The sequence below is a fragment of the Mastacembelus armatus genome, chromosome 24 (assembly GCF_900324485.2).
Source record: "Mastacembelus armatus chromosome 24, fMasArm1.2, whole genome shotgun sequence".
NCBI lineage: Eukaryota > Metazoa > Chordata > Actinopteri > Synbranchiformes > Mastacembelidae > Mastacembelus > Mastacembelus armatus.
Genome location: NC_046656.1, coordinates 21,240,826 through 21,257,860, shown reverse-complemented (window position 1 = coordinate 21,257,860; position 17,035 = coordinate 21,240,826). Strand labels below are relative to the sequence as shown.

Genomic DNA, 17,035 nt, shown 5'->3' with positions numbered 1-17,035 from the left:
GACAACAGACGTTTTATTCTCTGGTTTTCCATTTTCGCCTCTGGCCAACTTACAGCATCACGACGAGCGAACGCCCGGCGACACGGCCTGAATGAGGCGAAGTGAATACCACTGAGCTGCGTTTGTTTCTGTGAGCAGATGAGCCGCAGCTTCCTGTCATGATTTATTCAGCTGTGAATTGTCTGTTTGGGATGTGAAGAGGTAAAACTAATCGATACGTCTCAGCAGGAGATAGTGCATTAAAAACACAAGCAGCTGCACAGGTGTGAGCGTGTTGCTGCAGGTGATAAAAGCCAAAAGTATAAAGGTTTATCTGATGCCCAAGTGGCTCATGACACCAAGGCCAGAGGATTTTACAGGTCTGGAAAGTCTGACAAATGATCAACAGGCTTTTTCACCTCAGTCATGACGACTGTAAAAGTTATTTACCACCAACCTGCAGTTTTGCTCGTTCAGTGCGGCCACTTTGCACGTCTGTGGTCGACCTGACCAGAGACCAGGACCAACGAGAACCGGACTGACTGGTTTGACTACTGATAATTAAAACCACCTGCAGCAATGTCAGACATTTACTGGACTGACATTTAGTCTTCACTTCGGTCTCTCATACAAGCAGCAGGAAAACCTGCAGTTGGTTTCCTCTGAAATTGAAGGAACCAGCAGCTTTTCCTGTCTGGTCTGGGGGATTCAAGGGGTTTCTGGGGGGAAGGGGCTGTTGTGGTCTTGGATTTGCCACCTTTCATTAACACTGAGCCCTGTTTGGTCTAATCCTGCCTCCAGACCAGCCAGAAACAGGCCACAGAAACAGGAAACAGAGGCAAACACTGCACAGAACCCAGAAGATTAATTCTGCAGAGCTGCATGTTCCTTTTAATCTAATTTGGCTGCTTGACAACACGGAGCCTGTGGAAGAAGCAAAGAAATCACTTTGGTGTGAGATAAAGGTCTGCTAATCAAAAGAGTCTTAACCCCCCCCTGAGAGAACCTCTTTAGTTTATATCTGAAACACAGTTATTCAGGCTTGGTCCTGCTGCATGATCTCCATGTGCTCCCTGTACTCCAGGTCACGTTTTCACACTTGTTTTCGTATTTCCTGCTAACTGGTGGTCATGATTATTCTACAGATGTCTGAGTTTAAGCTTAGTGAGGAGGACGAGCGTTTATACGCTATACGGTTTTTTTACGTCCTCCCTCCAGGTTCAGGGTGGTGCCTCCCCTCAGTACATGAGCAGAGCTGCTGTAGCTGCAGTTTGTGCTCACGCCTGCTTCATTTTTCTCTTTTTATAGACACAAAGGCAGCTACACCCTCCCAGGCCCGACCCGTTAGGAAAGCGTATCGGACTGAGCGGCACCTGAGAACACCACTGAAGGTGAGTACGTTGTTCTGGTTCAATCCTGTGTGTTTATTCGTGTTGCTGCTGGTGAAAACATCACAGGGTGTCAGGGCATCAGACCAGAACCTGCTTTTTCCCTTCACTGTGATCATCACAGGCCCACAAATTGCTGGGCTGTAATCTGTCCTGCCCGTTTGAATCCAAATTGGTTTAGAGCTGCGGTGAGTTTAATCGGAGCTGACTGGTGAGTAATTAAACCTCCCAAAGTGTGAAGAAGGGCTAAACGTCAAAGACAGTTTGGAGCAGAAACCACCATACATGGTAAAAACCAGGAAGTGTCCATATCCCACCTCAGGGTGATCAGTCTGATCCTCTTCTGGGGTCTGAGAAGCCGTGGCCGGGCTGCCAGGGAGGGTCGGGGTGTCTCTCTGCTCAGAATGAAAACATCAGCACTTTAGTTTACCCCTTAATTAATTAATTCAGCACTAACTAGGGAAAGTTTTGCTCTTCCACTTCCTGTTCAGCCCAATATTAATTTAGGACGTGTAATAATTGTTAGCTGACGTTAGCATGTTAGTGGATGCACCTTGAGATGCTGCACTCAGAACTGCACCATCAGCACCACGTCACATTTCAGACACGAGACATTGGAAAGTCCTGTAAAATGCAGCATCAGCTGGAACTCTGGGGGTGATTACGTAATTAGGATTATTCCTGAACACCAGGGTCACATGACTCATCAGCAAAAACAGAAAAATAGGTCCAGATCTTACGTAACACCCTGTGGAGCTTCCAGTTTGGTGTGAATCTTAAAAACAAGCCTGAGTATTGAAAAGAAATTCCAGTTTCATATTTATAATAAAATAAGCTTGTTTCTGGACAGAACTCCAGAACGTGACCGACCCAACTTGGAACAAACTGGAATTATCTGTTTGAAACTTACCTTTTTTTTTTTTTTTTGGAGAAGCCAGTTTTTCTCCCTCCATGTTCCAGTTTGAAACAGGTTTTGTTGTTTCCAAGTAAACACAACTCCTAAACCTGGTGTGTGGAATTGGTGGACTGACCCTTTAATCGCGTGTCTCTTTCCCTGCAGACTCGATAAACCTCGTCGAGGCCCAACAGGTTCGGTTAAAAACTGGAGACGTTTCAGGACAAAGTCCCTGCATCAGAAACTGTCAAAGAGGAGCTCAGGGGACAACTGTCCAGCATCGATCGGGCTGATCCTGATCGGCTCTGGACTGTTTTTGTACATGTAGTAGTGAGTAGTTAAATGCTACGGATCCAGGAAACAATCCGAAACCCTAAAACGTGGATTCCCTCCTGCAGCCTGTTGAGAGCCGGTTCTACACCTGGGATACGGATCGATGTGGACAGTATGATCTGGACCAGTTCTCCAACCTTGTCTGGGACCAAATCAAAGGATTAAAAACTGAAGACCTTAGTGCAGATGTGATTTCAATGATTTTAAAGCCCCTCAGCTCTGAGCAGCTGGACACACACACGGTGCTGATGTTTAACGGCTGTGACGTTCACCTCAATGTTTTTTACTTAACGTCCAAATTAGTTTATTTTCAACCTTAGAAATAGTTCCCAGCATTCCCAGCTTTAGCTCCAATGGAAAGGAGGGAATCAGAACTGGTACTGGTGAAGTCCAAATGAAAGCCCAGGAAAGGTTGTTGTACCACCTTTGTTGTACTTTGACCAGGTTAGATACTGAGGCCAGTGTAGATCTACCATCACTGGTGTGTTTGCTGTAATTTGGACTTTTCTCATCGAAGGTGTCGAATGTGTTTGACAGTTAATAGTTTCCAATACAGACTGTGTCCCACAAGAAACCACTGCCACTGTTGTTCTTTCATTTCTAAAGATGTGTTTCAGGCTTCAGGAGCCTCGTGGAGATACAGCGTGAAGTCAAAGAGCGAGCAGAGGTGAGTGAAACATGGAATGCATTTATTATCTGTTAGACATATCAGAGTTAGAAAATGGACAGTGGACAAAGGCAGTGCTTCCCGAGGAATGATTGTAATGTGTGGAGACAGACAGATCACTTTTCCTTTCTAGAATTCACCATCACTCAGGTGTGAACACCGAGTCTGATCCCAGTCAAAGCTCAGAACGTCGCCTCTTTACACTCGCCATCAACTCCCACACTGTGGACGCACATTCTCTCTGCATGTGTCTGACTGCGTTTCTCTCTTACAGGTCCTGCCGATCCATCTGGGACACACAGGAGGAAGTCGATCTTTTCTAATCAGATTAAAAACCAGACTTTAAGTGTTATATTAAGATATTATAAGATATTTGGAAGTGTCACTGTTTTTCTCAGGATGTATCTGACGTTACAGGAAGCAGCTGAGGGAAAACCAGCCAGGAGAAAACCTGGACGAGCGAGGACATTTTGTTTGGAGGTGAGAGAGCGACGCATGTGCTTGTTATGTGTTGCTGTTTATTCCGTGCACGTTTCATGATCGCACTAAGATGTGCACAGAGCCTGGTGCTTGTAGTTACAGTGCAGCAGAGTTCACAAGACCAGCGAGTCCTAACAAGTCCAACGTGTTATCTAACATGTACCCAAGTTATTTTCTGATTAGTGCCCTCAACGTGTTCATATCGGAGCTTCTGGTCTGTCGGGACCGTCGGGGTGCGCTCACTTTAAGCTGCTTTCCTGCACGTTAATGCCGAGTGTAAAGAGGATCAGCTCTTTGTGCTGTCGGACAGGCCCAGGCACCTTCCTGTTGTGCAGACGGTGAAAAGAGTAGAAAGCTTCAGGAAGAAGCTTCAGGTGTGACGGTCCAGCAGATTGTCTTTAAATGGGTTAAGTTCACGACAAACTGGGCCCGTTTCTCTTCTTCGCTCAGTTTGTGTGGTTTTATTGCTTCTCTTAACAATCTCACTAGTCCGAGCCGCCGCAGTAGAAAGTGTTCTTTGAAAAATAAACGTTTCTATCCCAGTAGGAATCACTGCCGGCTGCACACGCTGAACCTGCTGAATCGAGGCCGAGTGGCTCTGCACAGAGTTAATGATGTTGCCCCACAGCTTCTCTCACAGCACAAAAACGTCCAGTTTGACAGCAGCTTTTAAAGTGGTTCAACATTTTCTAGCAAGCCAGTGACTTTATTAACAAAGAGCAGGTGGAGTCAAAGATGGAAATTACCTTGGGAATCACTGCAGTGGCAAATTGTTGTACTGTGTAAAAAGATCAAATCTGAAGATGCTATGGATGACGGGGACGTTTGTTGCAGCGGTGATCTGCTCTCACACAGAGTTGCATAATTAACTGACAGACACTAATCACGGAGCTGGATTCCTGCTCTGGCCCAAAGGCCAACAGGGACTTCATGTTTAGAGCGACGTTTGGTCTCATTAGCTTCACACTTTGAATCACACACAGTGAACAGAGAAATCACTACACTAACAGATCAAGGAGCTCAGTTACATTCAGCCTGAAAGACAAAAGGTAAAGGAACAATGAGCATTAGCAAATATCGGACTGAATTACGAGCCGCCGCCTCACAGTCGCAGCTCGAAGACAGTGTAAACAGCAGCTTTAGTGGGACAGGGATCACCTAGTTGTTAGGATGGAAGCAACACACCAGTAAGACTTCAGTGTCAGAATCAGGAATGCATAATTACAGAGGAATTAAAAGTTTTCTTGTGTGGGCAGGCAGCTTTGAACAAAGAAGTCCTACTTATGGCAATTAAACCCTGTTAAAGTAGAATTAAGGCCTCATAGTTTGACTTGCAGAAACAGAAAACAACCGGATCTGATCATTTCATGTGATTTTTCTGCATAGGGTTCAATGTGAAACCCCACCCCCCACCCCCCACATTGAGGAAATGAAAGCCAGCAAGAACAAAAAGTGGAAAACAAAAGGACAGTTGAGAAAACTGGCTGTTGTCGTGAACGCCCTCCGGTCGGAGCCTGGTGCTCAGACGCCGTTCGTCAGGTAGCTGCTGCAGCCATCCCTTTGTTTGCGGCGAGAAGCCCCAGGCCCCGTCACTTGAACATGCTCTGCAGCATGGCCGTGGCGTAGGTGGGTCGCGCCTGGCGGCTCTCGATGGCGCTGCGGAGGTACTGCACCCCCCCGCAGCGCTCCCAGATCTCTTCAAACTGCCGGGGGAGGATCTCAGCCCCCCTCTTCCTGGACAGGCCGGTCTCCTCCAGACTCAGCTCGCACATCTCCATGTCGTCCTTTCCTGCAAGAGGAAGAGAAGTTACAGCTTCACCAGAACTAAACCAGTGGACGTCACAGAGTCACTGTGCTATTATGTGGAGCTCACAGTTGAACAGGGATCACATAATGGTCGAGACCAACAGGAAGAACGATCACAGCAAGAGGAACCAATGTGGAGAACACTGTGCACTAAAAGAAATTGTGGCTGAACTAAAAAGCAGCAGGAAACTGGACCAAACACACGTAGATTTGTATTCAGACCGTTTTGTTCTTTAACTGGAGAGTAGTGTTACAGCGTTTACCTGTCTGTACAGGTGAGCTGAGGTGTTCACTGCTGTATGCAGCACTTCAGGAAATAAGCATTTTGTCCTGATGTAGAAACTGTAGTTACAGCTGTTTGATAGTTAATTATAGTTAATATTAATGTTATAAATGTCATAATGTTGTTAATGTCCAGATTCCAGCCACATTCAGCATGTTGGTTTGTTTCTTTAAAGAAAATTCTCCCACAACAGCAACTGCCCCAAATCCAGATGCTTAATAAACGAACAAACACAAACAGGCCTAGAAAACCTTCTTCCTCTGGTTCTGACAATAAAAGTCACCTTGTTCTTGGAGGTGGAGCTTTGCTCTAAACTACAGGTGGGATTAAAGGTTTCATTGTGCCGCGCTGTGTTGTGACTGTCCAGCCTTGATCCTACTAAAAGCAAAGAGGGACCTTTGTGTCCAAACGGACTGCTGCTGCAGCACATTAATCACCGTCCTGATCTGATCGGAGCCGACAGGAGCCGAGAGCCGGAGGCCTCACGGGAAAACCTGACAAACCCTGATCGATGATTCGCATCGGACGTCCAGCAGAGGACTCCTCAAAAATAAAAGCCTTCCGTTCTTCACAGCCGGCCTGCGGTGAACGCCTCGCTGTGCTTCATGACCTGAGATGATGATGATGAATCTGCTGCACTGTCACAAAGTCAAATTCCTAAACATTTATTCAGGCCGGCCGGCGAAGCGTCACTCTTGATTTGTTGGGTTCTGTCGGTGTCACAGTATCGACTCTCGCCCTCCGTCTTTCTTTTTCTCACTCCACGCTTCATCGCCTCCACCCTTAAACCACTTTCTTCTTCTGTCCGTCTTCTACCCTCAATTAGTCACAGCTTCTACCTGGCCCAGCTGTTCCCTAAACCCCGCCCCCAAACAGCGACTGTCCAATCACGTCATCGGACACACCTGCACGCTGCACTGACCTGCCACCAGTAGGATGGGGTGTTTATCGGGGTGCAGCTCCATCTGCCTGGCGATCCAGGGCCCGTCGAAGTGGGCGTACCACCAGCCCTTCTTCTTGTTCTGGGGGTCTTTGTACTGGTCTCCGGGCCGGATGAAGGGGATGCGGAAGTAGCGCTGCTGCCGGTTCATCGCCACCTCGTACTGCCGGGCCGGTATGGGCGGGGCCGGATTCTGCTGAGCTGTTGATTGGATGAAAAAGAGAGTGAGGGGGGCTTCCACGGATCATATTAACCAATCAGGAGCCAGTGACAATGTTTACATGCAGCCTGGGAAAGATGCAACAGCCTTATTCCTGTTTACCAGCCTGTCTGCTGAAGTGCCATCCAGCAAAACGCAGGTGCTGTGTTTTAGTGACACGAGATAGTTGGAAATCTGAGTTTCATACGTGGAAAAGTGACTGGAACAGCAGCTGGAGTCTGAATTTCATTAAGAAAAGACAGATTTCATTTGGAAAAACTACACAAACTCAGAACAGATCATTGTTTCCATTTGTTTGGAGTATTTTGGTGCTAACAGTAGAAAAAAAAAGCTACTTTGAGTCTGATTTCACTTCAAATTAACACAGAGAAGAATTTAGTTGTTATGTGTTGTGGCGTAAACGTAGCATCAGAACATCAGAAGCAAATGCTGCATTTAGGTAGAACAAGCTGCTCGTCTACCTGCAGGTCAATGTTAGTGCTAAAACAGGCGACTGCACCGGAATAAGGCTCATGTGACGCAAACAGAACAAAAACATGGAGAGAATCCGAACAAGCTGCCTGGAGCGCTGCATGTAAACACTAGGCCCCGACCACAAAGAAGCCGCTCCTGGTTGCTCCATGTTTTAGTGTGCGAGTCCTGCTCTCAGAGCGGGAGGAGGGTCAGCACAGGTCACGGCGTGCTGATGACGGGGAGGAAGTCAGTGAGACATGAAGCATGGCAGATGCTTATGAAGGGGTTTGGATACTTGTCAAACATTAAACATACAGAATTTGCATCTTTCTACAAAGTGGAGCATAAAAATGAAGATCTGCACAGATTGGAGAAGCTGCTCTACACGATAAAAGAACACGCTGCAAAAATACTCACTTTAACAAGTCTCTTTATCTTTTCACAAGAAAACAGTAACAATGAAGAACAAATGGTTTACTCCTGTTCTTTATTCCAGGTTTCCAAGGCTGAACACAGAAAGTTGGGATTTCTGTCACATATGAAAATTAGTGTTTCAAACACCTTGTTAAAATGATTTTTGCAGCATCTCTTAAACATGAATCTACCAGCTGTTTCAGAGCAAAATCTCGTTCTAGCATCACCAGCTCCAGGAAGGAGAGAAACTGAAGGACGACGCCAGCAGACGCCACCTGCCCAAGCCAACAGCCGTTACAAAACAAATCAGCCCTTCTTGTGCAGAAATGAAATTTTATTCCTGGAGAAGCTCTTGAACTCGGCTCTCAGGCGGATCCTTCAGGTTGTTGATTAGTGTTTTTGTTTCCTGGCCTGCTGCTACACAGCGACTGAGGCACATTCAGCTTTAGGACTGACTAAGACCAGGATCTGAGACCTGTTGCTGCAGCTGAGACACACGAGGACGGGAAAACACGCGCCCTCTTAGCCCCCGTTATCTAGAGCGTCACAATCTAACCACCTACATGACAGGTACCCCCTTTATTTACAAAATAAACGATAATCTAAAGGTAATAATAAATAAATCAAATGATGAAGCTTTTCTAAACATCTGGGCCCAAACGAGAAGTGTTTACATTTGAATATAACTGTTTCCAGATGTGGTGTACAGCTGTCAGCCTGGTTCAGCTGCTCTGGCCTGACTGCTCAGTGTGTTATGTCCTGAGTCTGTCACTGCTCCAGCATTTCTCTTCCAATCGGAGGCATTTTCCTCCCGTCACGCTGAGATAAGTGTGACGCTCTCATCTGCTGCCAAACACAAGCCAGGCAAACAGCCTGAAAACCTTCTGCCCTCCACTTTCTCTCTAGTTTCTGTCCTTCTGCCTCCTTCAGCTTTCGTCCATGTGGCGTTATGAGCAGCAGCTCGAAGGAGTCGCCTCGTTATTAGACCAAACAGCAAAATCCTTCAAACAATCTCTTCCCTTCACATCCCAATACAGGTTGCCATGGAAACCAAATCCACCACCCTCCTCGTCCTCCTCCATCGAACAGAGCGGCACGAGCCCGAGAGAGATCCCAGTTAGGAGCAGACGTTTGGGGACAGGGTGGGTTAATGGAGAGGGGGTGGGGGGGTGAAGCTCTGTGGTTAGTAGCGTTACACACTAAAGGACCACTTACATGCTTTTTTCACAGGAGGTGCATGATCTGAAAGTAAACATGCCAGGTTACACAGACGTACAAACACAGCAGCAACACACACGTGAGAGGTTTGTTCTGTGGTTTGGACATAAGATGAGTCAGAGACAGTGAAAACCTAAACATGACGAGCTAAATATGAGCATCGCTAAATGTCACCAACAGTCAGACCCTTTGTTAATTACTGTTTTACTGTAGCTGCCACTAAAACATCTGCCTTGTTGACATCTTGTTATTCAGGTTCACATTTTCCTGTTTTCCTGTTTCCCAGTAGACACTGAATGAACATATCAGGCTGAGACCTTCGTCCCTCCATCCATCCTGTGTCTCGACTACACCTGGGCACTGACTGACCCCTTGGTGCCACATGGAGTGAATCTGCATCCAAAGCTGTTCATGAACTACACATGCCTGGTTGGGACGAGCTGGTGTTAGCTGGCTAATAAATGTGTCAGTCCAGTAGAAGGTTCTGGTTCCTGCTAACGTGACACAAAGCTCAGATTCCTCCCATATTTGTGGATGCAGAGAAATTTAGCTGACACTGAGTTTCAAACATATGTAAGTTTGTGTCGTCTCTAAAACTGTTCAACATTATTTGTGATGAACATGGGAATAAAAAGGAAATGAACAGAAACTGTTACTGGGTCAACAGGAAGCCTGGACCTGCTCGTGTGTCTGTACTGAAAGTGAATGAAGTGCAAACATCAGTAAAACCGAATAATCAGGATGATGCTCAGTTTCCTGAGTAACGATGATCTGAACCCCGACGGTCTGTGACGTGTTGGCCTGTCCTACCGTAGTCGGTGACGGACTTCGGCGCTCGCTGCTCCGTCTCAGTGTTTCTCTTCTTGTTCTTTGACTTCCAGGCGTGGTACACCTTGAGGCGGCGGTGGAACTCCTCCCTGCAGGCGGCCAGCAGCTCGATGTCTGCAGAGACAAAGACCAATCCTGACACGGGTTCCCTTCAACAGACACTGTGGCTTAATGCAGCTGATCCTCTGTCACCACTACTGGGACATTTAGTCCCGACATTCAGCCCGACATTCTTTGGATAAATCTTTGGTGACTTTTCCTCTAGCGCCACCACCAGGTCAAAATGTCAACACACTGGTTAATACCAGCACACTGTGCCTGCAGCCTCAGCTCTGCTAATGTGGCTTGAACAAAAGTTTAAGTCTGGAGATGACGCTGCTGCAGACGTATGATATTTACTGCTCTGGATCTGCAACCGCTGGTGTCAGACTAAATGAAACTGGAAAAACCAGCTCGTGAACAAAAGCCCTGAATCTTTGAGAATATACTTTTTTACGAGCTGAAGGACTGAAGCTGGAAATAAAGAGTTTTTGTCCCGAAGCTAAAGTTCAAATTAAGTGTCAAACACACTGGACTCTACAAAACCGTAAACCAGATTAAACAGATGTGAATCAGGACAAACAGCTGTGACCAGCTATAAATCAGACTGGACCTTACATCTAAATATCCTGTTGTTTCACTTAGTAGAAGAGCTTTAATTAATACACTACACACACACACACACACACACACACACACACACACACACACAGCAGCATCAAGACAACACATTGCACAGGATGATTCAGATTAATGACTGTGCACTGAGATGCTTAATGCACACTAAGTGCTCAGGTAACGTCACCTGAACAAAAATACTTGGAGGCAGAAAAAAAAAAAAAAAGCATCCATTTGCTGTGCAGAGCTGAAATCACTGCAGAACAATCCAGAACGGGGCAGGTGTCAACAAGCCCTTGTGTCTTTTACTCAGATCGTCGTGAGCGGTGGACGTGCTCACATCGGGACCGGATCTCCTCCTCCACCCGGGAGCCGAGGAGAGCGGCCCGGTCGCTTGGACGCACCTGTCTGAGCTCTCAGGGTAAACAAAAACAGGAACCTTTAATTAGCTGTTCTGATGTTCTTCTGCTGCATCGGAATGACCTGAGAAGTTCCTCCAGGTCGTTTCCCTCAGCACAGACAAACCACAAAAACAAAGAACTAGAAACTAAAGTCAAATCAGCAAATGATATGATCCATTACATGTCACCATGATGCTGCCTGCTGCTGTAACCGTCCTCTGATGAAGCGGTAACCAGGCTATGGTATCATCGTGAGGACTTTGTGAAGAGCCGGCTCACTCCCACCTGAGAGAGGTGGCCATAAAAACATGAAACAAGTGGTTTGGAAAGTAAGAGGACGCACTCGGAACAAACTGACCGATGATCCAGCTGCTCTCAGAGGCTTCTGTGCTGTTTGTTTCAAGGCAAACGGCCTGTTGGGTTTTGAGACGTGCGCAGGGGAGGTCCTGACCTGTGGGCGGAGCTAGAGGAGCCACGACGACAGTCTGATTTATCTCCTCAGGATTTCATAAAGCTTCAGACCAGGTTTAGACATTTTGACCTGACGGCGGCGACGACACTGACATTGGATCGTCTTTGAAACAACAAAGCAGAGCGGCCGTTTGTCTCACTCACCACAGGAGGTGTTGATGGCGTCTCTCAGCTCGGCGTACTTCCACTTGCTCAGCTCGTACTTCTTGGCCCCGGCAGCAGCTTTGGAGGCCTGGACCTGCGGACCTCTGACACAGGAGACAGACAAGAAGGCACACAGGAAGTCAGCAACAAAAACACACAGCAGGGAATTGTGGGATACCAGCAGCAGGGAACATATGTGGAGATCGGAGGAAGGGGTTATTCGCTTGGTTTGTAACAGGGTCAAAAAGGATTTGCGAAGAAGAAGAAGAAGATGGGTGGAGTTTACAGAGCGTCCGAATATTTTATTTTCTGTGAACAAATGACTCCATTACGTTCACAATGTATTACTGTTTATTTGTGTTTGTGTCTTGTTCTCCCTGAAGCACCTTTTCCAGTGAACTCCACCCACCTGAGAGAATCACAGATGTCCTACAACAGAAACAGGCAACACTGGTTTGCTGTGTAGGTGAAAATCAGGAGCAAACAGATTCAGTTTAGCAGCATCGGAGTTAGAAGGAAGCAGAACATCTTTGAACACATGCTGTTCCAGCCGCCAGGCGTCAGAAAGCGCCTCTGGTGTGACGGCGTGGAGCTCCCTCTGACCGGCCTCGTTAATCCGGGACTGGGATTGGCTGTTTTTATGGAACAGTGGGAAAAGAGAGGCGGGACCCTGCTGCCTCTCTAGTCCTATGGGGTGGCTCAGTGTCTCCTGATTAATGGGCTCTGGCCTTGGACCCTGCCTTTGGCAGCTGAACGCCACCGTCACCTGCTGCTCCCATGTCCTGTCGCGGTGCGTCTACGGCACCGTGGCGGCCTGAGCCCATTGACCACAGACGGATGTGCAGCAGAACCAGGAGGAGACGCTGGCACCACTTCACCTGACATCACTCATTCACACTTGCACTAATGCCAAGAGGACTCTGGAAGCACTGCAGGAAGATTGTTAGTGAGATGGAAAACCTGCACTCAGATCCAGATTGCTAACCCAGCTGCACATTCAATCAGCAGTGCTGTCACTGTTTTCATTCACCACAGCCAAACTTTATGTTTCTGATGCTGACAGATGTGGAAATCACAGCAGGAGGAAAAGTCTATAAATAAACCGGTTCACTTCAGCTCCACTGTGTTTCCCTTGAATTAAATCAATCAGCAACCTACAGCGAACATGAAACCTACTGATGAATGATCAGGATCCTTCATTTTGATTTCGATCATCAATAATCGACCAAATCAGCTGGACGGAGGAGGATTTCTGCATCAAATGATTCGACTGATTGTGTCAAGGGATTTACTGACGTTTACATGGTCGATGTGTACCCACCGGGCCAGGAGCTCAGTCATTTCCTTCGCCATTTCTTCCCTTAAAACCACGAAGGAGCCAGTGTAAAAAGAGAAGAAGTTAGTGTGTCTCCTACAGCCAAATGTACAAATTACTGACTGTCAGTTAGAAGAAGCTGATGAACAAGGGAAAGAAGGAACAAACCAAAGAACAAAGAACAAAAACCAAACAGGTGAAGCTTCAGGAGGAGAAAAGTACGAACAAAACGAGTGAAAATAGGTGAAAATAATAAACTAAAACTTTTGGACAAGCAGCCGGAACTAAAAATGTCTGCGACACAAAATCCATTTTATTAACGAACACAAACATATTTTATTTTCCTACAGTGTTAGCCAACTGCTAATTAAACACATTTAACATGTTTCTCCAACTCACAGCTTTTGGGGAAGGAAAGGACAACATATAAACCTAACGACAACTAAATATAAACGTAACGACAACAAATATAAACCTAACGACAACAAATATAAACCTAACGACAACTAAATATAAACGTAACGACAACAAATATAAACCTAACGACAACTAAATATAAACGTAACGACAACAAATATAAACCTAACGACAACAAATATAAACCTAACGACAACAAATATAAACCTAACGACAACTAAATATAAACGTAACGACAACAAATATAAACCTAACGACAACAAATATAAACCTAACGACAACTAAATATAAACGTAACGACAACAAATATAAACCTAACGACAACAAATATAAACCTAACGACAACTAAATATAAACCTAACGACAACAAATATAAACCTAACGACAACTAAATATAAACGTAACGACAACAAATATAAACCTAACGACAACAAATATAAACCTAACGACAACAAATATAAACCTAACGACAACAAATATAAACGTAACGACAACTAAATATAAATCTAACGACAAGTAAATATAAACCTAACGACAACAAATATAAACCTAACGACAACTAAATATAAACCTAACGACAACTAAATATAAACGTAACGACAACAAATATAAACCTAACGACAACAAATATAAACCTAACGACAACTAAATATAAACCTAACGACAACTAAATATAAACCTAACGACAACAAATATAAACCTAACGACAACATAATATAAACCTAACGACAACAAATATAAACCTAACGACAACAAATATAAACGTAACGACAACTAAATATAAACCTAACGACAACAAATATAAACCTAACGACAACTAAATATAAACCTAACGACAACTAAATATAAACCTAACGACAACAAATATAAACCTAACGACAACAAATATAAACCTAACGACAACAAATATAAACCTAACGACAACAAAATATAAACCTAACGACAACTAAATATAAACCTAACGACAACTAAATATAAACCTAACGACAACAAATATAAACCTAACGACAACTAAATATAAACCTAACGACAACAAATATAAACCTAACGACAACTAAATATAAACCTAACGACAACAAATATAAACCTAACGACAACAAATATAAACCTAACGACAACAAATATAAACCTAACAATTAATAAATAAATAAATTAATAAAGTAAAATGAACTAATAAAACATGGGGCAGGGAACATGAAATTTTTGTACTGAAATATCAGCAGTAAGAAATGCCCTAAGTAAACTTACTGTGCATGGTGTTGCTATTATTAATATTGTTGTTGATTCCCTTAATGCTCTAATGCTGTAGCTGGTTGACTCTAAAGAGCATTACACGTCATTTTTAGGAGACAGGGCTGCAAAGGTGAAGCAGGAAACTAAAGGAGCCTTGTAGGGAGGAAAAGGACTGATGTTTGGACAAAGCCAAAGAAAAGAAACGACGTGTCTGTGACGACTAAAGTTTGTGTCGGCCTGTAACGTCTGTCTCTGCAGTGGTTTATTGTCATCGCCACAGCTCCTCTGATTCTCAGTGTAGTGGAAAGTTTATTTCCGAGATGAGGACTGTGCATATGAACCAATGCCATGTAAAGTGCTACGATGCCCCACTCCAGCATCCTCACAGTGTGGAACGGTAAAACGTGGCCACTACTGCGGCTGAATCATGGAGTGAAGCATCAATTTCAACTTTCAAAACGACTTTGTATGCGCATCGCTTCAGGCTAAGTGCGGAGATGAGCGGGGGAGGACGAGGCCTGAACCGACGCCGCGTCACCTCTCGCTGCAAAAACAGAAAGCAGTGCTCTAAATATACCACGTCGTGTAAACGTCTGACATGGCACAGTGTCCTGAAGGTGTTTGAGTGTGCAAACCTACATGGTCAGGCTCTGGAGTTTTGCGGGTCCAGCAGCGCTGTAAACAGAGGAGTGTTGGGTTATAAGACGGAGCAGCACTGAACAACAGAGCAGGCAGAGCAGAAAGATTCCTCCTCCCTGTGGTTCTCACATCCCAGGACACAGCCCCAGTTTATCAAACTACTCACTCTGTCCTCAGAAGTCAAAGCAGGTTTCTCACTGCTGGCAGACGAGTGAACAGATGTTTACACATGTTGGACTCGTCAAAAAAAGCCTCAGATTTGGTGAACACTGGGGTTTTTATCTTCTAACAGATGAACCTTTGGCAACTAAAACTGTTCCGTCACATTTTTAGGGATGCAAACAACAAACGTGAGGGTTAGTCTGGGATTTCTTCTGTTTGCCATCTCTCTACATGCACTTCTGTGGTTTTCTGTCTGTGGGTCGTCCAGTCCTTGTGAAAGAGTACTCGTACTTGTCTCTTCTGAAACTTGAGTGAAGTTTGATAAACAGGGGCCCAGATCACCAGGTTCTGCTGGGTGACAATCACGTTTGTTCTACAGTTGAAGTCTGGTGCTAAAATCTAATCTAAAATCAAATCTACAACACAAATCTTTCCATTTGAAATGACAGGTACATGAAAGTGGCTTCTGTTATTATCTGTTAGAATCTGTCAGAGAACAGGTCTGTGCGGATTGTTAACGCATGCAGGGGGGGGGGTGTTATGGTTCAGGGATTAAAGGGTTAAATCGCCGGGTCTTACGCTGCTCTCTCTGGAGACGACGGAACTGAGGCGCCGTTGCTGGGAGGAAGAAAGAAAACAAGAAGAAGAAATGGTTAAATGGGTTTGAGTTGGGACAGTTCAGGTGAGAACCAGTTTCTCACTCTGCAACAACTGGTCCAGAACCTGGACTGAAGAGGAGCAAAGAGTCCAGAACCAGCAGAAACCTTCATTGTGGAAGAGGAAGCCTGTCTTGTCAAGGCTTCACTTGAGCTTCATTAAACTTTCAGTGAACTGAGAACAGTTTTATATGTGATAGTATTATCATCCAATACTTTAAAATACTTGAAAACTAGAAATATCTAAATGGCAGCTCATGGTGTTGATATGTTGGTGTTGATCCAGTTTCTTTAGAAAGTTCTTCATTACCTGCAGAGACAAACCCTGTCTCCTCCTGTCCACGGGAAAATAATCATCACGCTCAACAACAACAGTCTGAAAGAAGGAAAAGCAAAGCTCCCCGTGCGGTTACCTGCGCAGCCCCGTGTCGTTCGGCACCTCCTCTGGGATGAGCTCAGCCTCGCTCTGGGCGATCCTCAGCGCCAGCTCCCGGTCCCTGCGCTCCTGCTCCAGCACGGCCTGACGAGCCGCCTCCTCCTCCCGCTCCGCCTGCAGCTGCAGCTCCATCTCCATCTGAACACACACACACACACACACACACAAGTTTCTGCTCAGGGTCACTGGTTTGTTGTCCCACCTGCAGGGTGTGTGTGTGTGTGCAGGGAGCACATGCTCATGTGTAGAAGTGTTGGACTTAAACTCAGAGCCATCCACCATCTGCAGGGTTAACATGTCTGCCAGATCCAGTGAGTCACAAGTTACCGTACGCTGCGTTATCATAAAGGTCAGCCAGTATTAAAACCAACACCCTGGACCCAGACCCTAATCCTGACCTGCATGAGTTTGGACTGTGGGAGGAGAAAACCCACACAGACACAGGGACAACATGCAGACTCCACACAGAAAGGCCCCGGGTCCACCTGGGTTCAGACCCTAATCCTGACCTGCATGTGTTTGGACTGTGGGAGGAGAAAACCCACACAGACACAGGGACAACATGCAGACTCCACACAGAAAGGCCCCGGGTCCACCTGG

General features: G+C 45.6%; 1 protein-coding gene across 1 annotated transcript in view; it reads right to left on the bottom strand.

The window, feature by feature from the left end:
• Positions 1 to 3,263: 3,263 nt before the first annotated feature.
• The window catches only part of LOC113143956 (unconventional myosin-VI-like), a 63,108-nt gene continuing 49,336 nt past the window's right edge, over positions 3,264 to 17,035 (bottom strand). The window contains exons 26-34 of the mRNA XM_026329576.1: positions 16,413 to 16,573; positions 15,923 to 15,961; positions 15,182 to 15,217; positions 12,899 to 12,937; positions 11,578 to 11,681; positions 9,887 to 10,018; positions 9,074 to 9,100; positions 6,754 to 6,972; positions 3,264 to 5,531 (exon numbers count right to left, since the gene is read on the bottom strand). Coding sequence (XP_026185361.1) covers positions 5,332 to 5,531; positions 6,754 to 6,972; positions 9,074 to 9,100; positions 9,887 to 10,018; positions 11,578 to 11,681; positions 12,899 to 12,937; positions 15,182 to 15,217; positions 15,923 to 15,961; positions 16,413 to 16,573 — 957 coding nt within the window. The 3' untranslated portion in view covers positions 3,264 to 5,331. The remainder of the gene's footprint in view (positions 5,532 to 6,753; positions 6,973 to 9,073; positions 9,101 to 9,886; positions 10,019 to 11,577; positions 11,682 to 12,898; positions 12,938 to 15,181; positions 15,218 to 15,922; positions 15,962 to 16,412; positions 16,574 to 17,035) is intronic.